The sequence below is a fragment of the Lagopus leucura genome, unplaced genomic scaffold (genome assembly GCF_019238085.1).
Source record: "Lagopus leucura isolate 7727_CA_CO unplaced genomic scaffold, USGS_WTPT01 Super-Scaffold_100157, whole genome shotgun sequence".
Taxonomy (NCBI): domain Eukaryota; kingdom Metazoa; phylum Chordata; class Aves; order Galliformes; family Phasianidae; genus Lagopus; species Lagopus leucura.
Genome location: NW_024962334.1, coordinates 46,125,163 through 46,151,374, shown reverse-complemented (window position 1 = coordinate 46,151,374; position 26,212 = coordinate 46,125,163). Strand labels below are relative to the sequence as shown.

The following is a 26,212-nucleotide window of genomic DNA, read 5'->3' as shown; positions in this document are numbered from 1 at the left end:
CCCCCCCCCCCCCCCCCCCCCCACACACACACACCGGGAGCGAGGTGAGAGGAGCTGCCTCCCTTCCCCCCCTCCGCCCCCCCCCTTTTGTCCTTGTGGTGCTTCTGGGGATCCCTCTGCTAAGGGCTTCCCCTGTGCTGTACGTGTGTGTGGGGCTGTGCCTCCATCCCACGCTATGTAGTTGTCTGTGTGTGTGTGTGTTGGGGAGGTCTGTGCTCTGCCCCTGTCTCTGTTAGGGGATGTGTGGGGATCTGCACACCTCCAAAAAGAAAAAGCATTGGGTGTGTGGGGCTGCTCCCTCCTTCCACAGAAGTGTGGGGCAGAGGGTGGGGTTCTTTTCTTTAATTGCAGCCAACTCTGTTTCCCTTCTGCCCGGAGGGGGGTGCGTGTGTTTGGTTAACCCCATGCCGTGGTGAGCAGTGGCAGAGTGGGACAGGGGCTGTAGAGCTACCTGCGGAGGCTCCTTTACATCACCTCCCCACGTGGGATGCGGTGGGTGTGAAGGTGCCCACACAACGAGCTCCACAACCAGACTGAGATCTCCCCCTCTGGAGCAGCCTCATTCATTTTGGGGGATGGTTCCTCCCTGTATGGCACTCGCAGCGATGTGTTACTTCAGTCTGCTTAAGGGTTGAGGGATTTTTGAGCTGTTTAGGGGGATTTTTCTCAGTCCTACCATTGAGCCTTTTATCCTGACACTTTGCTGCTGTTGTGAATTTTCATTCATTGTCCTCTCAGCTTGAGGCCCCAGCCCTCGCTTTCCATTTAATGACTTTATTTTTTCACTCTCTTCAACTTCAAACTGTATGGTCACCCGAGGCCTCCCTGGTGCTGGACTGGTGCCCTGGCTGTCTCATCCATTTTGTTGGGGCTCTTGTTTGAGGCATGCATGGCTTTAGGGTGAATATATGGTGCGTGTGAGGTGGTGCTGCAGGTGACTGTAAGGTCAGTGCGTCTCATGTCACTCTCCCAAGGCAGGAAATAAAGCAGGAGCTGGCAGAACAGGCTCCTGTCCAAAAGCTTTTTGGAAGGAGGTTAATTTTTAGTGTAATCTTTGTGGAGTGGTTTTATTTGAAGTTTATAGATGATGTAGCACTGTTGTGCCCAGGTCTTCCATCCCTGCCTGACAGGGAGACTTACTTACTGTTAACAAGGGTGGGAAAGTTTGGGAAAACGCTGTTTTGAGAGATTAAATTCTTGGCATTGTTTAAAAGTAGGAAGGAACTAAAGCTATGAAGGGGGGGGGGGAGGGGGAGGGGGAGGGAAATCCTTCTGGAAATCCCTGTTGCTCTGTGGGATCAGGCTTTGTCCTCTCCCTTCGTGCAATGAGAACAGCAGCACTTTAGAAAGGAGACAAGCTCCCTATAAAGGAAGGCATAATCTGGCAGCTCAGCCCCTTAAACCTCCTTTGGAAAATGCACCCTGGGGAGGATGATGCTCATCCGCTTGGAGGAGTGAGAGATGAAGGGAGAGAGAGGAGAATGCCCTGTGGGGAAGGGAGTGGGATGGGTGCCTGCAAAGGGTTGCACTGATAGCACAGAGTTGAAGAGTCAGGTTGGAGTGCCCAGTGCTGGGAGCAGGAGGACAGTGCTTCTTTGTAGCTATAGGGGGCTGTGAATATACGGCTCTTAGGAGAACCTGCTGCTGGAGGCTCACATCCTACTGCCTGAGAATATCAAGAGGAGGATGTAGCTGTGTGGTAGCCTTGCAGTCGCTGACTGAACATGGGGAGGAATTGGGAAGGAAGCATTTCACTTCTGTGTCTTTCCCTGCCCTTCTGTGAGCTGACTTTCTGGATGTTATCTGCTCATTAAAGGATTGTGTTGGCATTCTGGAGTGGGATGGAGTGTACACTGAAATGTGTATATTGCAAACATATGGTTTCTCTTTTTAACTTTACCATCCCCACCCCCTTACTCACATCAAACATTGGTGTGTCTGCCAGCGGCCGGGATGGAGATGTGACGCAAGTTTCCTAGCACGTGTGTGATTTGTGGGACAAAATGTCACTGTGTTAACTGAGCTGGACTGCTTTGCTGTCCGCTTTGGGTCCCCCATGGGCCTCTGGGGGAGGGGGTTGAGCTCTCTTTACTTCTGTGGAGCTGTGAAAGTCTTTTAGTAGGGGACAAAGCGAGAACCTGATATGGAAAGGGGTGAAAATTGTGCTGGTGCTTTGAAAAGACTTAACTTGTTTCTTCATGGAAAAATGCTGCTCTTTAAATTTAGAGCCCGCCATTCTGTAGGTTACCAGCTCAGCTGTTTTTCCACGTTAGAAGGAGAGAAATCCATGTGTAGTCTCATTCCTGTGCTGGTTTTGCCTGAAAACAGTAACGTGTGGCTTTCATTTACCATGCAGGGCTCTGTACTGCTTCAGTGCAGGAATTGAGAGAGCACGTTTTCCAGCAGCAAAGAGAACTTCTGTAAAACTGCCCTCCTGATTCTGGCTAATAAAAAAATAAAAGGATTAGTCAGCAGTGGAGGTGACTCATGCCAATATAAAGGTATGGATTAATGTCTGCATTTATTACACTTGGTTAGTGTTAGTAACTGCTGAGTAGCTTCCCTTAGGCTTAAATAACTTACGTTCCGTTGGATGAAGGAACCTTACTCAGAATCAGAGCCCAGCTTTCCTTTCCAAAAAGGATAAAATGGAGATGAGGGGAGAGAAGACAAATTGCAAAGCATTTCTGTGCAGTGTGCCCACAGAGGAACAATAACGTTTGCAAGAGAATACAGCCTCAAAAGATGCCTGGATTTTTATCTCCGAAAAGCAAATGCAGCCTGCTTGGTGGCTGTGAAGGTGGTCTTCCAGATGCCAACTGCATACAAATCACAGCAACCCTCTGTGTGAAGCCTGAAAAAAATGTGAGCTCCTGCTGCTCAGATACTGCACACACAGGTTCCCTCACATCTCACTGTTCCTGTTGGAAAAAGCTGGTAGCTGTAATGAAGTTGATTGGAATTGGGTCATTCGCTTTTTGCTACTTTTTAGGGCTGAGAAGAGCTGTGCTGACTGTGGCCATTTGATTTAGGAGCATCTCCTTTACTGCGAGCAGCCCGTGCCAGAAACAGAAGATAAATGAGCAGTGGGAATTCTCCCTTGCTCTGTTCCTGTGCCCTTTTCCCCCCGACAGATTCCTTCGCAGCTATGAGGACGGCACAGGCCGGGTGAACAGATGTGGTGGGAGTTTCTTCTCCCCTCAGAAATCAAGCTTAAATTGAAAATTGAAATGGAGATTTACTCAATGATTAGGTTTTTTAATGACTGGGGTTTGTGTAGCTTTAGCGTTGGGTTTTGTCTGTGAGCAGCACGGTGATCTTTTGGAATCTGATGTTTGCACTTCCAGCCAGGATTTCCCCAACCACACGTGTGAGCAAATTTATGTCTGCTGTATACAGCCTTCTTTTACAGCTGTGTAGAAACTTTCTGAGAACTAACATTTCTGCTTCCCCAAATTTTATCGGAGTGTCTCTGGTCACCTGTTTTATGCCTGCCTGGTTCCCCTATCCTGAATGTTACAGCTGCTGAAAGAAGAGCTCACCAGGTGTGGCTGATGCCTTGGTGTGGGATGCCCAGAGTGCAAAGGGAGCTGCTTGTCCAGTGATAACTTTGTACCTTTCTATTTTAAGGCAGCATTGATGTCTACTCGTGAGCCTTCTTTACTTCTTGCAGCCAGTTTTGCGTGCCCGTTTTACACCCATTCAAGAAAAATCATTACACTCTATAAAATATAACTGCTTGAGAACTAAATGGAGCGTTTAGACTTCAGCCTTTGTGCCATATGTCTTGTTTTTAGCATTTCCTCATTGCTTCCCGTTCCTCCCTCTGAGCACAACCAGCCAAATTGATACCTCCAGCATATCTCCAGTATTCAGGCTGCTTGCTTTGTGTGCTCTTCATCAACTTTTTCCATGTCAAGTTGGTCAGAAGGCCTTGTTGTTTGGACACTGGCATGAATGGTACCACAGTTTCTCTTATGGTTGTTCCTCAGTGACTCCACGACCAGGCTGCTCTACATCCACACTGCCTTTCCTTTGGATGCTCAGCGTGTCTCTTTTCTTTAAGACCTTTGCCATCGCTTCCAGAACAGGACTAAATTGAGTCATTCTCTTGGGAAGTGAAAACAAACGGCGTTTAGTTGTGCGTGTGTCTTTTGTTTGGTGTTTGTGTTGTTTGCTCTCTGGTAGGAAGAGGAATAAAATGCATGGGGAAGCAGATTGAGGGCACAAAAGACAAGCACAAGCTGTGGTGGAAGAGGCTGGCTGGGAAGAGCGCAGCGTTATTACTGAGGCAGCCAGTCCTGCTGATCTGATGGGAGAGGGCGAAGGCAGATCCTGCTGCTTTCAGCTACTCTGAGATGCTAAGAAAAAAAACATAGAAGGAAGTAGTTCACACTTTACCGTGGCTGCTTTCTCTGTTGCTGTTGTTTCCAGTGCTGCAACAATACTGGATCAAATAATGCTTAACACTTAGATTTCTTAAAAAAGCCATTAAAATGGCTTCAGTTTAACTCTCATATCTTGGCTAGTGCTGGGAAACTTGCGTGTGCTGGGCTCCTGAGCACACCTAAGAGCTGCATATGCTGGCTGACAAATGCTTGCCCTAGAGGCTCATTCCTTCTGCAACTGCTGAAACCTTGGCGAGAATCGACTCTCCCCAAGCATTGGTCTGTCTAAGCTTGGCAGTATCTATTTTATTATTGAGCATTAACAGCTTGTCCACTGAGATGCAATCTTTTAATTAAAGTTGGAGTGATTTAAAGTGATGGGCAGTAACGATTCTTCTTGTTAATTGTGTTAGCAAATTACTAAAAACTGTGTTTTGGTCAGATTTCCTTGGAAGATTTCCCATAAGATGCATGATATCCATTGTAAGTCTCTGTGGTGGTAGTACGTTTAGCTGTGGACGTGCTGATGGAGTGCTTGTAAACTGGGTGTTGCTAAACTTTATTAATAAGAAGAGACAGACTTGAGAGCTTTGTGGTGTAGAAGAATAGCTATGGAGGGCTGGAATCTGGTGTTAGAAAATTCTGAAATATCAGGATCCTGGGACTTTCCAGATGAGTTTAGCCTATTTCCATGTGCTTGTTCTTTTTGGAATCAAACAGCTGACATACTGAGCCAAAGAACTCAGCTCTCAGAGCTGCAGCAGGTTCCCATGGCTTCACCTAGGGGAGCTCAGCCGTGATGTGTCTCTTTCTGGCAGTCATGCGGTGTGGTCTCGCAGGCAGCAGGGTTGGATCCCTGGTTGATGAGTGTTTCAGGCTCTTTACCAGGATCTCATCTCCCCTGGTACATGAGGCATCTTCAGCATTTTCATCACTGACATGGATGGAATGTACTCTCAGTAATTCTGTGAAGCTGGGAGGAGTGGCTGACACAGTGGAAAGCTGTGAGAGGTGGCCTGGCTGAGAGCTGGGTGGAGAGGAACCCCAGGAGGTTTAAGAAGGGTAAATGTGGAGTCCTACAGCTGAGGAGGAACAAATACATACATCAGACTGGGGGCTGACCTGCTAAAAGGAGCTCTGTGGAGAAAGTCCTGGGTGTCCTGGTGGACAGCAGTTTGGCCATGAGCCAGCAGTGTGCCCCTGTGGCCATGAAGGCCGATGGGATCCTGAGGTGCATTACAGACAGTGTGACCAGCAGGTTGAGGGATGTTCTTCCCCTCTGCTCTATTCTGATGAGCCACATCTGCAGCAGTGCGTGCAGTTCTGGGCTCCTCGCATCAAGACAGACAGGGAACTGCTGGAGAGGGCCACAAAGATGATGAAGGCCTGGGATGTCTTCCTTATGAGGACAGGCTGAATGAGAGACCTGGAAAAGAAAAGCTAAGGGGGATCTTATCATTGCTTACAAGTATCTAAAAGGTGAGATTCAAGAGAATGAGGCCTGGCTCTTGGTGCCAAGGAGTAGTGGGCACAAACTGGAAGTTCATTCTGAACATGAGGAAGAAATTCTTTGCCGTGGGGATGACAGAACCCTGAAACAGGCTGTCCAGTGGGATTGTGGTCTCCCTCTCTGGAGCAATTTCAAATTTGCCTGGATGCCTTCCTGTGAGATCTGCTATAGGGAACTGCTGTAGCAGGGGCTTGGAGGATTTCCAGAGGTCACTTCCAACCCCTACAGTTCTGTGATTCTCTGGGATTTCTCTGATATGTCAAGTGTATGATGATAGAGGGATTGGGTAAGCATACCAAACACTGCGACTGTTGCTAAATTACGTAGAGCACCATTCTGGGTTCATTGCGTAGCTCCAGTGTTTTTTCACTTTCCTCTCATGCACAATTGCATATGAGGGGACCAACCTCAGCACTGGATCCTGCTAACTGGACAGAAGATCTGTTAGGTTGACTGAGTGCAACGTTTGCCTGCATGTGATTCACTGTGCACACATTTTTTTGCTTAACACAGTTTTTTTTTGTTTTTTTTTTTTTTTTTTTTTTTTGTAACTAAGAGAAATTCCAGACTGGAAAAATAATAAAAAAAAAATGGTGATGTTATTGTCCTCTACCAAACCAGAATCTCTTCTAATTTGCTTTGCAAGGATTTCCTAAACCAATTCTGCTTACCCAGAAGTCTGCAGGGATGACTGCCTTCAGCAAGGCTTCACAAATCCCATCTGTGAATGAAACGCAGAGTGAATCCAGAGCACTGATTCACTTTTTCACCAGATCATCAAATTAGCTGAAACTTCCCTCCATACATCCATTAAAGTTTTATGCTGCTTGCACTGCTTGCTCGTGCAGCAACACACTGAGTATCTTATAACACGGTCAAATTAAAATGCATTTTTTTCTGTAATACAGGAAAGCTCTTGTGAATGAGGTTTTAGTCTCTTGCCAAGCTTAATTTTCTACCCCATCCATTTTGTCTCAGGAGCTGCTGGGTTGGTTGGATGGGGAGGAGGGAGAAGAGAAGAGGGGAAAATTATTTCTCTTCTGAAACTGGTTTGTGCTTAACTGATTTTATGGGGTTCTCCCAAATGAATATTTCCTTCAGGCAGGAAATGAGCCGACGCAAATTCATGCAGGAGAGAAAAGGTCTGAACAGCTGTAAAAAGAAGTGCGAATCGAAATACTTCAGTGATCATCTCTTACTGTAGTAAATTCTCTTTGGGTTTTGCCAGACTTTGTACTGCTTTGTAGCCACGAGTGGTGATTTGAGCACAAACTCTCCTCTTTTTACTGCTAGCACCTTGCTATTAATAAAGCCGTGTGGGAGGAGGATGCTATGCTTGTTTCCTTTCCATCCATCCACAGAACTGGGATTAAAACTGGAGTGAAAATCTGACCGTGGGTGCATCACAGTCTTCTGGTGGGAGGTGAGCGAGTGCGTGGGGCTGTGCGTGCTCTGCTGGCACGTTGGGTGGCAGGCTGCTGTCTCAGGTCAAAGTTAAGTAACAAATTTTGCAATTCATTAGAAGGGAGAGCATTGCCAGCTGGGAAGATGCTGTGAATGTGGAATCTATTGAAAGGTTTGTGGTCAGGATGTGAGATTGTTGCATCGTTAAGGTAATACAGGATACTTTTTGTATTGAGTTTTTTCGAGCGCTTTATGAAAGCTCCATAGTTACTGCTGGACAGGTTGTGCGCTCATGTTTGGTTTGGTCTCAGCTTCTAGCTCAGTTTTGGTCTTCTACAGATTGTAAATCTGTTTTCTTGGGATTTGGGGTTACTTCCAGCTCTCTGAAGACGATGCATTGAAAGTAGTGCAAAGAGTGGTAGAAAATTATAGCATTTTTAAAGTGAGAGATCAAGCTAATGGCTGTGGAATGAGAGCACTTGCAGGCTTTTTCTGAAGAAAATGAGCTGGCTGTACTGACAGCTGAGACCTGTTGAGGTAAGCAGGGCAGTTTCACTTCTTCATTTCGGGTGGCCTCCAGCTCCAGGCAGGCAGCACAATTCTGGGTTTTCTCGGTGACTGAAAACTCATAAATTGAAGATGATGCTGCTTGTCGCAGAGTAAACACCTTTCCTGTGAAATCCCCAGGGATGGATTTCATTATGTCAAAATTTGAAACAAAAATAGAAAGCTCCTGTCATTAATTTTGCTGAGACAGAACTAGAAAGGACTCCCCGGGTCACGGAGTGCAGTTCCCTGCTATTGCAGATGCCAAATCGCATAATCCCTATGGCAAATTAATGAATGCTTGTGTTTGAAATGGTGCATGGGGGAATTATGGGCACACGTTCTATTAAACACTCAAATCTCCGTGTGACCCTGTTGGTGCTGTATGAAACAGCTGCTGAATGGATTCCCTACGATAGTGGGAAGGAGCAATGCCTGGTCTTTTATAGCAGGCAGCTACAGCTTGGTGTTTTCCCTTTATTTACAGTCAGGCTGTACCAGCAAGGACGCTGCTGGTGAAAGCACGAGAGAGCCACAGCCTGTTGTCTCCAAACCTCAAGTGCCTCAGCTGCAAACATCTTCTGATTTGGGATTCCTTGAAACCTCCCAGTACAAACTGAATCTCTTGGAAACACGCTGTATTTTCTGTCCTCACCTGTTGCCTCCTAGGCCGCTTCTTTAAGAATCTTTCTGCCTCTGACCTTGGGAGTTAGTGCAGCAAGGCCCTGAGTTCCATTCCTTTACTAAAGACTATCACAGAGGGTGCCAAGTGCTGTCTTATAAATACCCTGGTATTAGCAGCTAAGAAATACCTTGGTATTGACTTGCAGCAAACTTATCTGAAAAAAGCGTCTTGAGCTTGAACTGCTTTCCTGTTGAACAAGCCATCGATGGAAATCTTTGTTTGAACAGCTGAGAGGCCGATGGGCTAGCAGCTTGAGCATACCTATTTGTGCAGGTCCTGAGATTCTCATTACTGTTGGATAAATAATGTAATTTCTAACCAGTGGGCTAATCTTGTGTGCTGAACACACTAATAGAAGCAGAGAAGACTTATTAGATCAGATTCCCTGTAAAGAAAGGATAATAGCTTTCAAGAGAGGACATATCAGATACTTAAAAGCTTATTTACCTAAAATAGACACTGTACTATCAAACATCTGCACTGTATGCAGACAGATTGTTCTGTTTAGTGGAATCCTGGCCAAATAAAATATCCTCTGCAGTTGACAATTAGAGTTGAGACAGAGTTCAGAGATAAAGGTTGGGAGGGAAGAAAGGAAAATGCTGGCTTGGCTACTGTACCAGTGCTGTGCTAGGAGCTGTGCTAATACCTGATGACAGCCAGCATGATATTTACATTGCTGCATATACCATAAAGACAACTGACAGTGATTAAAAGGGAAGGATCAACCTTCCCCACTAATATTGCTGTGTTTGGAAATGAGATGTTTGAGCCTGCTTTCCATCGTGTAGAATTAGCACCGCATAGCTGCAGTGCCCTTTAAATTAGCCAGAGTTGTTGGCACAAAATCAAATAAATATAATTTGTTTCAAACTGAAGATCTAATTTAGGCGTGCTAATAGCATCTTAAGTAAATGTGGCAGGTCATGCAGGACTTGTATAACTAACTGGCCCTGGGAGCTCAGTGTGGTTGCTGCCACAGGGAAGGGGTCCCAGAGGGCAGCTCCCCAAGTTGCCTGGGCTCCCGGTGTTTGCTGGTAGGGTCCCAGCCCTGCAGCCCATCACTGTTGGGAGTGTTTCTGTCTGTTTCTGGTGGTGGATTTAGGATTAACGCCTACTTGCTTAGAGATGTGGTGGGGGTGAGTGCTGGTGTGAATGCAGGGTGATTTGGGTGTCACAGGGGCTGTGGGAGGTTAGGAGTACAGGTAATTCATCAATGAAATCAAAATAGCAAGGCGACTCAGGGACAGTTTTAACAGTTACTTTGCTATCGTGGCCATCTGGTACCTCGTCTTCTATCCCTGTTCTGGGCTGCATTGCATTGACAGGCCAGCTGTCTTCCCAGGCCTGTATACCTTGCCTTAGTTTGGTAAGGATTCCCAACCTGAATGTTAGCCAAGGGTGAGTACACGGATGTTATCCTTTGCTCAGGACCTAAGATACTGAAAGACTCTCCAGAGAACCATGCTGAGTGGGGTGGGGTAGAAATTTCCATAGGACTCCTCTTCCTTTTTGCAGGACCCTTGGCATCCACTTGTGCAGTAACAGTAGCAAACTGTCTATGGTTTAGAATTCAGACTCACTTATTTGTACTGGGGGGTTCAGTGGGGTCGTGTAGCAGTCTGTGTCTATTGCCAGCCTGTGGCTGATGGTTCTGAATACTATGTCAGACATAGTGCAAGCAATTGGATATAGGTTTGTGTTCTTCCTTTTGAGTTTGAGAACTGAATTAAATTGCTGGACAGTGTCTGATGCTGCAGTGCTGGGTGTTCCTGTGTTGATGGACCAGTGGAGGAGAAGCGTGCTTAAACAATGCTGGCAACACAACCTGAGCTTCACTGGTTACCATTGCCCTCCGTGGGACACAGAGCATTGGTTGTCTTCAGAAGGACGTTGTCTTACATGGACAGAAAGCTCTGAACACAGTGCTTGTTTTCCAGTGGTAGTGTCAACAGCAAGAGCTCTCGATGTTGAATTGCTCACTGTCAGCAAGTTCACACGCAGTTCAGATATTTTGGTTGTGTTTCTTATAGCTGCACTTGTGAAATCTGCTTCTCGTTTTCTGAAGTTCTTTGAACTTGCTGGACTGGCAGTGGGGTATCAGTAGTCATCTGGAAGCTGCAGGTACAAACATGAGATGATTAAGGGAAGACTCTTTTGGAGAACGTCTCATAGAGTTTTAAAGAGAAATCTCTGTGTACTGTTTGAAATAAGTGGCCTTGCAGCATGCACAGAATTGCAAACTACCTGAGCTCTGGCTAGAATGACTGGAGGTCATTACACAGAGATGTGCCTTAAATGAAAGATGCAATTTAAGTGGAACAAACAATTTCTTACAGGTAATAACTGTGCTTTGTCCCATTCCTTTTGCCAGTTTTTTCATTAAAATGTCTAGACTGTAATTGTGAGACACGCTGGTGCGAAATAGAATTATTTGTACTTAAGACTTAATTCTGTACCCAGACACATTGCCTCCCAGTTATCACCTGCTCTCGATTTGTGTTGTCCAGCACACGCCCTGTGCCTTAATGTCTGTGCAGTCACCTTTGACTTGAACCTAGCTAAATATTTGCTGCAGTTGGCTGTGCTTGAAGTGAGACCAGAAGAGGAACAAATGTGCTGCGCTCAGTGATGTGAGTTATGCCTTGCTGAAGGAGGGAGCTGTGACTTTTTGACCACGTGGAAATGCAAGCTTTTAGAATCGCTTTTCATAAGAAGAATTTCTCAACTTCTTTTTAAAGCTTTTTCATGAGAAATATTGAGGGTAGCTGTGCTGGGATGCATGCAGACAGTGAAGATTGCTGTTTGTCCTCCCAGTATACACATTAACATTGGCATCCTCACAACTTCAGCAAAATAAAAAAAATAAAACAAAAAAACAAACAAAAAAAAAAACAACCACCAAACCAGAAACAGACTTATGCTTCTTTGTTATAATAGATAATCTATTTCTTCCTTTCAGTGTATTAACTATTTCTTTCCTTTGTTTGGTATCTTTTCCTTTTAGCGTAGGCCAAATACTAGAGTTGAAAAAGGTTGCAGCAAGTTAAACCTGGCCTCTTAGTGCTTCCATCAGGATTTTAAATAGGGGATTGCCATTGAGCACAGCCAACTGCTGCAAATATTTAGCTAGGTTCAAGTCAAAGGTGACTGCACAGACATTAAGGCACAGGGCGTGTGCTGGACAACACAAATTGAGAGCAGGTGATAACTGGGAGGCAATGTGTCTGGGTACAGAACTGTGCTGTCCTTCAGCTGATGGAGAGAGAAACATAAAGCTCTGGTTCTGCTCGATGTGGGAATGTCTTCCACAGAATATCCAGGAGCACGTGGTGGGATGTGATGTGAGCAGGGCTGTGCTGGTGCAGCGTGAGGAGCATTTTGGGCAGGTGAGTCTGTCTTCCCCAAATACTGATGGGGAGCTCTGCTCGTGCCGGAGACTTGGAGTTTTTTTGAGTCATCCAAGCCAGGGACTGCTCTGCTGCTGCTCTAGATTCCCATAGGCTTTTTCAGGTAGGCGTGGAACAAACCCAGCTCATTTCTGCCTTCCTGGTGCTGTAACAGTGATGTTCATATTTGGGTTTGCTCTGTGCTGTTCTAGAGGCACCTGGGCCACTTCCCTGCTGGTTCAGGACTTTATCTTCACTTCTGGCATTGGTAACTGTGCAGCGCTCTTCCTGCAGCACTGGCTGAGCAGATGACACTTTCCTGTGCAAATGTTCTACTCGATTTGGGTGAGTGCATTGGAAAGAGTTGCATTGGAGTGCATGGGAAATGCAGGAAGAGCTTTGTCTTCACAGCAGATGGACCCAAAAATGCATGATCAGTCTGAATTTGCAGTCTGGTGCTTAGTGAGATCTGTGTCTGCCCTGCGTTCCTGAAGGATGCTTAAGAAATCTCATTCCCAGTCTTGCAGCTTCTTGTTTTATTGCTGTATTGTCTTTGGAATGAGTAACCACAGAGCAGAGCTTCTACAGTGATTTGGCATGAGGCTAGAATCACAGAATGGCCAGGGTTTGAAGGGACCTCAAGGATCATGAATTTCCAACCCCCTGCCACACGCAGGGCTACCAACCTCCACATTCAACACTAGACCAGGCTGCCCAGGGCCCCATCCAACCTGACGTTGAACACCTCCAGGGATGGACGGGGCATCACAGCCTCTCTGGGCAGCTGTTCCAGCACCTCACCACTCTCTCTGTAAAGAACTTCCCCCTGACATCCAAACTAAATCTCCCCTCTCTCAACTTAAAACCATTTCCCCTTGTCCTGCAGTTATCGACCCTTTCAAAGAGTTGATAATAGAGAGAGAATCACTCATGGGATATCAGGAGACTTGATGGTAGGAGAAACACGCTCTGCCCAGCCAGGGAGCCAGCTCAGCCTGATGGATAGCACTGTATTTTTAGGGCTGAAGGCAACGTGGGTATGGCCGCGTGTGCACAGCTTGTGTCGTGCTGCCTGGAGGTTGGCAGCACAGCCGCTTCACCAGGGTCAATGTTTTGTTGTTCTAAAAACCTAAAAAGCATAAATCCTTGTGGTTTTTTTTTTTTTTTTTTTCCAGTATTTCTCATGCAAGCTTCTTGTCTCGAAGTGCTTTTCTGAGTATATGTTCCTAGTTGCATTGCTTATGTGCTTTTGCAAATGGGAAGAGAAGCGTAGGCTCCTGTTGATCATACTGGAGGCATTCCGGGAACGCCGAGACACAAGGAGTGGTGATTTCCTTGTGATAAGGTAGTATTAAACGAATTGAGTCGAAGCTGTGCAAGAGCACTTCTGGTAAATATATCCTTTGCTCTTGCTTTATAAAAATAGGTTCCTGGATTCTGATGTGCAGAGCAGGAAAGCTATCAGCAGGAGTAATTTGTGGCAATTCCGTAATGGTGGTCTTGAGCCCTGGTCTGGAGTAGGAAGGAAGTAGTGGGTAAAGTCTGTGCTGTCATCTGGTCTGGAAATGCTGTGCTTAACAAAGCAGATGTAAGAAAGAGGGTGCGTGAGGAGTTGTCCTCTCTATGTATAGTTTCCAACTTTGTTTCTTGTCCTGGAGCCTGCGATGGAGCTGCTGTGCTTGATAATGGCTAGTGGGCTTTTGGTGATGTACTTTGTGGAGAAACTCAACTGTTTTTTTATACCTGAAACTGGCTACCTTGGAGCCTAAAAGCTGTTGGTGCAGAGCTCTCTTGTAGCAAAAAGTTCTGTGTGCATTGCTCATGAGAGGAAAACCTGGGGGCACAATTATAACAGTGCCTGTGTCACGAGCAGCTCTCTGGCACTGCGCTCCAGCTGGCGGAGGATGGATTCCAGCTCTTGCTTAAAAATAGAGAGCTTGTATGCATGCCAGAGAACGGCAAAAGGGAGGGCAGGGTTATGCAGAGGTGTTCAGCTGATCTCGTGCAGAACGAGGCTTGAGAACAAGACTTGTGGATAGGCTGGGAGAGCCTTAAAAGAGAAGATAAGGAGTAACATTATTGGCTTCTGCTACCTAGTGGGAAGGGGTAAAGGAGATAACTCTTGAGGTACCCAGTGAATGTACAAGATGCAAGTTGCAAAGCTGGAAAGTGATTAGGTAGAAGGAAAAAAAATTGGTGTGGGTGGTCAGAGATGGAAACAGCCAAAGAGACTGTGTAGTACCTATTGTTGGAGATGTTCTGAACTAGGCTGAATTTGCTGCTGAGGAACCTGGTCTAACTTGAAGTTCAGCTCTGTTTCCAGCAGAGCAGTAAACTGAAAGTAACTGGAAGCAGTAAACTCCAGGGGCTGCTTGCCTGGAGAGATAGATGGTAGATTCCCCATCCCTGCAGACAAGGTCAGGCTGAGAGGGGCTCTGAGCAACTTGTGCTAGTTGTAGATGTCCCTATCTGTTGTGGGGAAGTTGAACTAGATGACCTTTAAAGATCCCTTCCAAATCAGACGACTCAATGACCCCTTCCCACAGTTCTCCAGTAGTTTGAGCACTGTTTGTGGGTTGAAGTGTTGGGAGGCTGACCGGAGATGAGAAAAGGGAATTTTGTGGTGATAAATGTAACTATCATTCACATGACCCTGGAAGAATGTTTCTTCTATGGGAAGGGATTGATACCACATTGAGTATTGATGCTCCAAGGAAGATAGCTCCAGCTGGCTGAGGCAGCTGTGTAAGCAGCTGAGTTTACCTTAAAGGGAAATTTTCCCATCTCCTGGAGTGTGGCATACAGTTTGTAATAGTGGGATGGATTGGACGATGCTGTTAGTGAGTTCTCTGTGTGGCTAATTTAAAGCCCTGTTGCATGTGGGGGAATACTGCTCAGCAGCCAGGATTTGATGTTTGTCTTGTGATCGTTTGGCGAGAGTGTTCCCATTGCTTCAGCCGATGTCTTTGCCAAAAGGATCTCTGGCTTCAATTTCACTCCTCTGGGAGGAAGCATCAGTGCAATTCATACCAGTCTTCCTGGAAGAGCTGCAGTGTCCTTATGAGGCTGCAAAGATGACATTTTCTTTTTAGTTCAGTTACCTTTGGAAGCAAAGCACATGCGAACAGCTGTGTGCAAGTCAATTTTGTTTCTCCTTTTCGAAATAGCCTTGAAATTATTGGTTTCCATCAACTCTGACAGAGATGTCTAAGGTGTGAGTTACTATATATATTTAAAAAAAAAAAAAAGCTTCATGTAAGTTCAATGACAGCAGGTGACTGCAGAAGAAATAATGTCCAGCCTGCCTTAGAAGGTGGAGGTGGGCTTGTGTGGTCCCATGCAAATTGGGTTGGGAGCTCTGGGTGTTGAGGGCGGTCATCTGGGGAACGTTGATCCAAAGGAGAGACCCAGGGAGATCAGCCTCAGTGATGGAGTGCTTGGGGAGGTTTGGGTTGTTCTTACTGTTTCAGAAACTGGATTTAGTTCAGAAAGAAGCATCTAGTATTAGAAACAAGAAAGAGGCAAGAGTTTGAAAGGGTCTCTCTTTTTCTTTAAGCAGTGTTATGACCCTCTGAAGAATTTGGCAGCTGTTATCTGAAGGGCTGGAACTGTAGCTGAGATACTACAGAGGTGAAAGCAGGGGGCTATTAAACAGGCCCTAACACCCACTCAGGGTCTCATTCCTTTCTCTCCTTTTCCTGCAGCCATCACCAGAATGACCTCCTGCTTTTCAGGAACAGAGCAGCAAGCATTTGGCTGTGCCCAGTTCTCATTGTTTCTCTGAGCCGTCTCGCTGGAAGAGATTAACTTGAAAGTGAATTTTCTCTGAGAGCCCATCTTGGGGGTGGTGAAGGGAAGAGCATTGGCACTGACCTTGGTCAGGGTGTCATGGGGAAGGCAGTGTGACCTGAGCATGGAAACATTAACCTGAGGCTGAGCAGTTGGCTCTGGGAGAGTTGCTTTGTCAGAGCTGGGGCACCCCAGTGCACACTGCCCTTGTGCTGTTTATCATCTAGGCTCATTTTTAGCAGCAGGGAGGATTGCTTCTCCCACTTTTTCCCCCTGTATTTGTCACCTGCTCCTAAATTTTCAAAAACTTCCTTGCCAATCATTTTTTCTATTGGCATCTTTCTCTGTACCTATGCTTGTTTTCACTAATGGGTTTGGCATCCTTTCTTTTTCTTTCCACCCTGGAACTCAATAAGCAAATTGTGTGGCTGTAAGTCCTTAAGTAGCTGTGTTGCTATGTTTTCTGTGCTCTTCAGAGAAGCATGGAAACCTGTCTTTGTTCAGTCTCAGGAGCGCAGCACGCTGCTGCAGCTACCAAAGAACAGCTTGCTTGTGGCACATCGAGCTGCAGCTTGGTTTAATCCTTGCTTGATACGCTTTTGAGATTTTATTGTTTCTCTATAATTAAGTGCTACAGCAGAGCTGAAAGAAATGACGAACTAGCAGGAGAGGGGGGAGCAGGGAGAGCAGGTGGTGATCGAACCAAGAGAAGCGGGAGCAGCAGGGAATTGATGGGGAGGAGCCTTGAGTTGAGATGCTTCCCTGCCATGTGCCCAAAAGGATTTAGTTTTGGATCTCATTGCTGTTCAAATAACGCCATACGCCCATAGGAAATTGAAGCCTCGGAGGCTGGGTATTGTCCAAGCACTTAGTGAGAAGCAATGTTTGCCCTGAAGTTCTAGCAGGCCTGGATGAGAGAGTAGGACAGAGCTGTAGTGTGGTCCTGTTTCTAATTATTCTGCATCCATTGTTTCCATTTTCATTGTGTAGTAACATCTTTAAAAATAAATGAGAACACAGAACCACTCTTTGTGTAGTCATTTCTATGGAAGGCCAGGACTTGAAGACTCTTCTCATGAAAGATTTTATCCGTAGCAGTGATTGGATCTCCTGTAGTGGTGTCGTGCATGGATTGTAAGTAGCATGTCTGCTGGACAAGCTGATACCAGCAGGATTTGAGCAGCACAGAAACGCTGGTGTGCCACATTGCAGGGAACTGCAGCCAGAAGAGCTTTGAGTCAGACACTGCTGTGCTGGTGATGACTGGGTAGTTCTAGGACCAAGTCTGTAGTGCAAATCTGACTGAAGGGTGAGAAGGTTTGTATTACAGGACAGTCTCCTGAGGTGCATTGCTGAGATGTAATCATACAGTATCCAGCTTGTCTTCATCTCCAGTTTATGATGCACTGAGGCATCCAAAGGAAGAAAGCATAGTACTGCAGCTTTGAATGTCAGCAGCAGTGATTCTGGGATCTGACTCTTTCTTAAGGAGTAACAGTCACAAAGGTTTACTTCTTTTGTTCTGACTTCCAAAGGTCTGTTGCTGCAGGGAGACTTGCAGTATGATGAAATGTGAGCATAACTCCCTTCTCCTGCCTTTTGTCACCACTTCTTCATGCTCTGCTGTGTATATCCTGAGTCACTTTGTGTGTTTTCACTTCGTTCTCCCTCTCAAAGCAGGAGCAGAGTAGGGATGGAGAGGGGCAGGTCTGTGCCACCAAGGGCTCTCAGTGAGTGGCAATGAGTCCTCTGTGTGCTGCCTGCCAGGCAGTGTTTGCTTTGGCATGGTTGCTGCACATTTAATGTTGTATATAATGCAGCCATGCTGCTGGCAGTCTAGCCAACTCCAAGTCAAAAAAACTCCTCCTGGATTTTCAGCCTTCCATCATCTCCATCCTTTGCTCAGAAGTCCTTATACTTGCTCAAGCTCATTTTCAAAGTTCCTGGTAACTATTCTTGCCCCTGTTGTAACTGTTCTGCCCTTGTGCTTTTCTTCCCCCTGAGCATCTCTGGTACTTTGTTTTGTACTCTGCTAGAAATAGTCCCTGAAAATTAAAATAGTTGTGAGTAACAAATAGCCTTGAACTTCTTTAAACCCCATTTGATTCATGAAATAGTACAGCTTGAGCACCCTTGCCATTCTGTGTTCTTCATGCTCCTGCTTTCTGCCTTTAGAATGGGAACTCTTTCAGTGCAGCCAATCAACTGGCAAGCTGGAGCTGTTGCCCAGAATCTGCTTGTAACAACATGAAGTGAAACTCTTGTGAGAGGGTGCTGGTTGAAGACTAGAGGATCAAGCTCAGAGCTTTGTCACTTATCCCAGTGTGACTTTGGATGGAGCAGGTTTTCTTTTAGGACCAGGTTTCAAGTTCTTTCTCCAACATGGCACTTAATATTTGAGTTTGGCTGTGAGTTGATGTCTGTTGCTGTGAGATGGGTGCTGTGGAGAGCTTCAGGAGCCTTTGCATGGAGACTGCCAGCTTTTGCCCCTGGTTTATCTGAATGTCTTGGAAAGATTGTTTGCAGAAATGTTGTGGTTGATCTGTATGGAAGAACACTGAGGTAGGTTGTATAGTATTAAAAGGGGAGAACCTTCTAAAACAAGTGTTTTATACCACAATGCAGAATGGATATTTTTTCAATAGCATTTTCATAGAATATTGGCAGTAGGAAATTCCTGAGCTTTCTCATTTATCCTACTGCTTTTCTTACTCTGGAATTGATTCCTTTCTAGTGAAGATGAATCAAGATCAGGGTAGAAAGCAAAGCAACGAGGTTTGCTAAGATGCAAATATTGCAGCTCTTTCTGGGGGCTGACAAATACAGGTCAGTAATGGCTTTGGTGATTTAAATCTCACTGTTGCACAGTGCTTTTGATAACAAAGGGTGTATGATGGTACTAAGCAGTTTAAATCCAGAACTTTTGTGCCTGCTTTTACTAGTTTGAACAGCTTCAAATGACAGCATTTTCTCCCTGTTTGAATTTAAATGTTCTTTGGTTGAGGTTTTCAACCCAAATACCAAAGTATTGTGCCACTAGCTGAAAAACTGAACAGGCTTGAATGAAGCCTGCCTCGTGCTGTTGCATAAAACAAGAGGGAAGCTCTGAAGGGAATTAGTACATAAAACTATTTGAGAAATGTCATTAGTGCTGGTAGCAAAGAGTATGGCTTGTTTCAACACTCTGGGTGAACACACCAGGTTAAAAGCATGACATCAGTGGCTTTTCTTTTAAAAGGATCAGCCCTCTGTTATAAGTAAACCAGAGCATGTTTTCTCCTGTGTAGCTGTAGTGGTTCATCATGAAGACCCCCTTGTTTATGCTGGGTTAGCCCAGCTCTTTGATGCTGCAGCTGAGCTGTTGAGTTGTCCAAGGGCTCAGTGCCTATGGGTGGGCTTCCCTGGGTTGTCACCTGGCTCTGCTGTCTCTACTAAGGAGCACTTGTCCCTTTGTTGTCTGACCTCCCTTCCTTCCTGCAGGAGTCCTGTAGGATGATGTTAACCATCTCTTTCTCCCACCCACAGGGAGCGGAGCGACAGCTGTGGTGCAGGCAGCCTTCTGTGTTCCAAAGAAGGAGAAGGTGGCAATTAAACGGATCAATCTTGAGAAGTGTCAGACGAGCATGGATGAACTCCTGGTATGCAACCAAAACGGTCTGGCAAATTGTATTGCAGCTAACATCATCTGTTTGCTTACTGAGTGCCTTTGAAGGACCTTTCTTGAGGTGGTGTGAGAGGACCTGACTGATTTAGCTGGAGGCAGACCAATCCCTGGTTGTGGGGCACAGTCCCTGAGAAAATGTTAAAAAAAAAGATCAATTGTTGGAGAACTTCAAGCTGTTGTTTAGAGCTAAGCGTTCTGTGTAATCCCTTTGTTTTGAGTGGGGTTGATGTGCAAGTGTAAAGTCCAACTGCCTGTACAAGAGCTGTGCAATGGAAGCTAAGGCTTCTGCGAACCTTACAATTTAGGGGAATCATTTTGCCTTCTCTTCCTATCCTGCAGTTCCTTACATTCTCTCCTTCACCTGTAAAAAGAGAAACTGAATGAGGTCGCTCTTGTCAGGCTTGTATGTTGATGGGATTTTCCTGCTGGTGAGAGAGCTGGTGTTTCTACTGCAGCACAGTTCATCTCGCATGTAGAAGGTCCCTTAAGCCAGACAGGTATGGGCATTCCTATGGACAGGTGTCAGCATTGAAGCTGTGAAAGTTCTCTTGGGTAAAGCTTTCCATAGTAAATAATGATCAGCAGGATCTGAGGAGAGGCAGGGAGAAGATATTATACCACCTTTCCTTTTAAAGCAGCTCTCCAGGAATTTCTTAATCCTTCCTATATTTTCATTTGTGTCCTGACAGCTCCTGTGCTATTAAGCCAGGTGCTGATTTTGGGGATCACAGAGGGAAAACAGAACAGGGACAGAATGCAGATATCCTGGCTAGTTCTGCACATGTATAATTCTCAGCAAGTCACATGAACTACAGTTCCAGTTTCCATACAGTGACTAATGCTGTTTTTATCATCATAGGTATCTACAAATATGCTCTTATAAAGAGGAAAGGCTCCATTCAAGCTGTCATGTTGTAATGTGCCTGTGAAGGACTGTGTGTAGGACTCTCTCTTAAGATGACCTGCATTCAAGCTCTGTTACAGCTCTTCTTAGCATAGGGGTTGCAGATTGCTTCCCTTTTCACAGTCAGTTTTTCTGTCTTGAGTACTGTCCCTTGGTACTCTTTCCAAGTCTTTTATGTGACTTATCCCTACTTCTGTGCCTCAGTAGTATGCCAAACAGAATTGTCACAATCTACTAATTGAGATTGTTAGTGTTTGAGTAATTGCCAGTTCCAGCTAAAAGGGTTAGGTTCAGAAAGATACGCTGCAGAGACTTGGCATGTAATTTTAGGTAAGTATGTCTAATTGCATATTTTAAATCTCTCGTTGACCTGTTGCTCACAGTGACTTGACTTGTTATGGCAGCACTGCAATGAAAGGCTCTTGTCAGGTCTCAGATTCCAATTTTGTTACCAAATAGAGTGTGGGTCTTTCTTCAGGCTTTTTTATAGGTCTGTTGTGAAGGCAGACATTTACATCTCAACATAGCGTTTGTTAACGCCTGGGATGAAGGCAGGTCTTTCTATACCTGCTGTCAGACTCTTCATAACTTGCCTGGTAGCTTTTTGTAGTCAGCACTTGTGTTGTATGGCTCCAACAGACAAACTTGGGCACAGCCTGTAGAAAATAACTTCTTTATAGTGAGATGTGCAAAAGTGAGGAGAACCTGATGGTAAGTAGTCCTCCAAGCCAGTTAATCTGTCCTCAGATGTAACATTTCTTTGGTGTGCTTCCGATGATTTTATTCTAACAGCGTCATACAGCTCCTTCAGAAGGTCAGGTCCTCCTTTTTCACTCTGATACGGTAGTCTGACTGGTTCTCTTTTTCTGCATACCTCAGAAGACAAATTCTTAATCTGATCTTTGAAATAAGCCTCTGTGCCATGTCTTCAGTTGTGCTGCCAGATACTGTAGCCCTCCTAGAAACCTGACTTGAGAAACACAAGTAAGTGATTAGTGCCTGATGCTTCAGAGGAGAATGCAGTATTTGAGCCCTGGACAATTTTGGGATAATCTCTTGCTAAATAAGTTCTTGTTCTGATGTGTAACAGTTGAGCTCTTATTTATCCAGATTTAAATTGATCTCTTAATTATTTTTGAAAATGTATCAAAAATGCAACTATGGTGACTTGAAATAATGAGAGGAGGAAGATGTTTTTGGAGCTGCTGTAGCTTTCTGGGGCAGGGGTCACCAAGGTAGGTGTGTTTTATGGGAAAGAGTCTTTTCCCTTGGTTTGTTCTGAATTTCAGCTTATTGAATGGTTGTTTCTCAATGAAAAAGTCAAAAAGGTTGAAGCTCTTCTACACTTCTTGGTCTCGTCTCCATATTTGCCTCTTCTCCAGAGTAAATATTTTCAAGGTTTTCAGTCTTGTGGTCTCCCTTTGTGCCAGTTTCCTAGATTTGTTTAATTACCTTTTTCTGAGCATCCACTTGTTATTGCAGGATTATTTTTTTTCTCCAAAGCCCATAAATGCAAGCCCTTGTGGAGTACAGCTCTAAGAAGCGAGTGCAAAGAGAAATATGGTGAGTCCATACTAATGCTATGCTCTCTCCTTGCTTTCTCTTCTCCCCTAATGCTGTTAAAAGCATGAAGTTGGGCTTTTATTAGATCCATTACCTTTCTATTGCACTGAGGGTATCCAGGCACAATAGTCAGCTTATGGAAAACTTTCTGTCTCTCAGGCAGTAAATCAATGCTCTCATGTTACAGCAGTGCCCAGCCATCCGAAAGGGGAAAATCTAACTTAAAATACTTTTTTTTTTCTTCTAATTCTGCAGTGCTTCAGATGTGTCTGAATACAAGGAAACATAGGAGCACCTCCTAGCTTGTAGAGATGCCTTGCCTAGAGTGATTAAGCTGATCTAATAGTAGGGCTTGACTCATTAAAGGTATTGATTTTGATCCTGATATCTCCACATCCACTCAAGCTGTGCGGGTGGTCAGGGGTAACCTGCATGCTCTGCAAACGCTGCATGACATTCTAGGTGACTGCAGTGGATTGGTTTCCTTCTGCTGCATTCTTCCTTCTGTATGGAAAGGTGCAGTTTTAGGAAGGAGTGATTTTTGTTGTACTGAGCAAACCAAGTTGAGACCATTGAGGTCTTCAGGTGGAGTGATAATTGCTGTAATTGTACAGACTGAGAGGCATAATGCTATTCAAAGATGTGGTTCTCTCTAGCCCAGCTACCAAATCAGGTAATACTAATCAGGAATTGATTTTAATACTTGATTTCTTTTTTTTCTTTCCTCCTGTGCATTAAATGTTGGCAGATCTTTCCTAAAAGGCCTATGAAGTTCATCTGGAAGGAAAGTACAGTGCAGCTTATTGTGGTTCCTGCTGACCAGTGTGACTGAAAGCAGTGTGTATTGTCAAATATGGTGATCATCAGTCTACTACTGGTCTCTGGGGCTTCTCTAGTTGTTGTTTCAGTTCCACTTCTTACTTGTCGTGCAGCCCACAGTAGATAAATGCATGTGAAGTGCTGCTTAATTTTGTTGAAAACAGCCAACTTGTGTTGTATTTCACAGCTGAATGCTGTTTCCTGCTGTGTTGCTCTTCCCTCTACTTTCCTATATGACATGTAGTTACTGCAGTTGTTTGTCCTTGAAGAGCAGTGGCATAACAGCTGCCTCAAAATAACTGCCTCAAGCTTTGTTCTTATACAGATGTCTTCTTGTAAGGAATTATTGATCTTAAAGGCCTTAGATTTCTCTGTCCGTCAGGCTCAGCTTCATTTTCATACAATTAAAACAGAATTAGCTTTCTTTCATCCACATGGATTTTTCCTTGCTTTTGGAGAAGCAGATGGTAGGATTTCTCTCTGTTTAGCAGTTGGTGGGAATGTTGAATAGCTGTAGGGTATATCACAAAAGGACAGAGTTGTAGGGCTTGGAAGGGACGTTAAGAGATAGAGTCCAACCCTCCTGCTAAAGCAGATACCCTATAATAGGTTGTACAGGAAGATGGGTCTTAAATATCTCCATAGAAGGAGACTCTACAACCTTTCTGGGCAACTTGTTCCAGTGCTCCATCACCATTACTGTAAAGAAGTTCTTCTGCATATTAGTATGGAACTTCCTATGTTCAAGTTCTAGGCCATTATTCCTTGTCCTATTGCTACATGCTGCCAAGAAGAGCCTGGCCTCATCTCTTTGCCTCCTACCTCCCTTTAGGTATTTATAAACATTTATCAGATCCTCCCCATGTCCCCAGTTGTCTCTTCCCCAGGTTGAACAGACCCAGCCTACTCAGCCTTTCCTCATTTGGGAGATGCTGCAGGCCCTTAATCATCTTTGTGGTCCTCTACTGAACTCCTTCCTTTTTTTATTGAGCTGGGGAGCCCAGAGCTGGATGCAGTAGTCTAAATGTGGCCTTGCCAGGGCAGAATAGAGGGCGAAGATCATCTCCCTTGACCTGTTGGCCGAGCTCTTTGTAATGCACCCTACGATTCCATTGGCCTTCTTGGCCACAAGGGCACACTGCTGGCTTGTGGCCAACCTGTTGTCCACCAGCACCTCCAGTCCTTCTCTGCAGAGCTCTGCTGAACTCTTTTAGGTAGATCTTTCTCAATTGAGAGAGCACTGCTGCCTCTGCAGCTCCCAGAGTTATTCAATAGAGAACAAGTTTGGGAGACAGAGTCTAGAGATGGACATAACACGTTTTGTACATAAAAGGAGAGAAGTGAGGGTACTACTTTCTTCTACTCCTGTGGTCAGATGGTAAGGAAGCTGAGGGTAACAAATCTAACTACAATAGAAATATATGTCCTTTTGAATTTCATGGAATTGGCCTGGGGAGCTTGCTGCCAGTAATATGGAGATCAAACATTGCATGAGATTAAATAAATCAACCTATAGTAGAGAGGGTTAATTTAGATAGGATTTATAAAAAGGATTATGAACTCCCCTGGTTTAAAGCATCAGCCAACTGTTAACTGCCTGGGCTTAGTTAGAAGTCTCCCCTCCGGGCAGATAAATCTGTAACTGCTTGTTAGAGGGTTTTACACCTTCTTTTGAAGACTTGGACAGGATATTGAACTGGCTTTGATCTGACAGCAGTTCCTACAAGTGGATTAACTAGACCATAAGGTTGATGGGAACAAAGGAGCAGAGTGCTGTAGACATACAGACTTTTCATCCGTGTCTTTCATCTTATGGGAATTGCCATCATAGTTCTACTTCAGTCCTCAGGACTTTTACACTTGCTCCAAAGGGAAGAAAATTCCTTTAGTGTCAGTGCCAGATAGTGCAGCGTGTCAGACCTCTGCATGGTTACTCACTGTGCTCTGTTGCAAGTTTCTTGCATAGTGAGACTGCAGTTGTACAGAAGGTTTGAAGCTGTTGTACTGCTTGATTGTAGAGTTATCAGAGCAGCAGCAGCAGAAATCTTGATTACTTGACTGGTTGAAGCTGTTTCTTGGGCACCTTGTCACAGCAGTAGTTTGTTTCCCATCACCTGAGATTATATTCCTTATGAAGACTTCTTATCCATTTCAAAATTAGGTGTGTAATAGTTTCCTCTGTTGCTCTGGATGGGCTGATCTAATCCTTTAGTTGTGCCAGTCTCTCTCCATGGCTTGAGGTAAGGAGTTGAACTGAATAATCTGGACAGGGAATTTGTATCAGAATCTCAGATTTTTTTTTAGCTCTGTGCTTCTTCCTCTTCTCTTTCAAATAATGATCCTTAAGTTGACAGAACATCATGGTTTTTATGCTGATATTTAAAAATGGGAATGAATCCATATTCCCAATTTTATAGACTTTAAACAAAACCATTTGAATTTAAAGAAAAGCTTGGTGGTTGTCTGCCGATTGAACCAGAGTTCTTAATCCTGCTTCAGAAGGACAAAGAAGAATTTATTGCCTTGTGCCTTGAAATTTCAGCTGTGAGAAGTGCTTCACCATCCAAAGCTGGAGCATTGATGTACTCAGGGAAGAGATTACACCTGACCTGCTTTGATTTCCGCTTTCCTCCCCACTCTATTCTCTAGTGTCATGATTGCCTTCAAGTGGGATAGCCAGGTAAACAGCTTTCTGGATTCCTCTAAACCTGCAGGTACCCATGTGAAAGCAGATTGCTTATGTTGCTTGCATTCTGTCTATTGAGTTCATGTCAACGTAGAGCAAGTAAAACTAAATAAAGGAAGCCTTGTATTTGAGAGCAAGTGTGTTTGAAATGTGCATTCTGTCTATTGAGTTCATGTCAACGTAGAGCAAGTAAAACTAAATAAAGGAAGCCTTGTATTTGAGAGCAAGTGTGTTTGAAATGTGCCTCAGGGGCAGATAAACATTAAGAAAAGAAGGTGATAGTGGGAACAGAAAATACCAGTGGAATAGATTCAGCCAGCATCTTGTACACAGCTTTACCTGCTTTGTGTCTCTGCTCTTGTTGACTCAAACTTCAGTGGAGGAAAATAGATGTACTTCCAGAATAGCAGATCTCCAGAAGTGTGTCTGACTTAGAAGAGATAAAGAGGTTTCTTATTCTTCTAAATTATACTTTAGAGAGATTTTATTAGCATTTCAGAAGCCTTGAAATGCTGTCTTTTATTGTCTGCAGAAGCACTGAAAACATTCATTAGAACCCTTAATGGAAGATGTGGGGGCCTTTATAGCTAACCCCAGTGTATTTGACAGTGCAGTTATTTTTAATATCTAGCCTAGGGTGAGCATGTAACCATCTCCAAACCACTGCCTGTGTCTAGATGTGTTTTTATCAATAATTTGTTCTCCATAGCTGAGCAGAAGGCAGTTGAATTTATAGCTCTTGAAATGGGGAATTGGCAGTAAGGCCGTGTCTCTTAACTGAAGGGATTTAGCTGTGTGTGTGTGAAAAAGCAACTGGGTGGATGTCTACCAGCAGCTGGAGCTGCAGCTAGTTTGAGGAGTCGGT

The 26,212-nt window shown here is 44.7% G+C and overlaps 1 protein-coding gene across 2 annotated transcripts in view; it reads left to right on the top strand.

Annotated features, from left to right (window-relative positions):
- OXSR1 (oxidative stress responsive kinase 1) overlaps positions 1–26,212 on the top strand; it is an 86,494-nt gene that overhangs the window by 361 nt on the left and 59,921 nt on the right. The window contains exon 2 of one of the 2 annotated variants that reach the window (XM_042888580.1): positions 19,237–19,349. In XM_042888580.1, the coding sequence (XP_042744514.1) occupies positions 19,237–19,349 (113 nt within the window). Of the gene's footprint in view, positions 1–19,236; positions 19,350–22,122; positions 22,188–26,212 lie in introns of those variants that run through there. The other variant, XM_042888581.1, reaches the window with a different exon arrangement.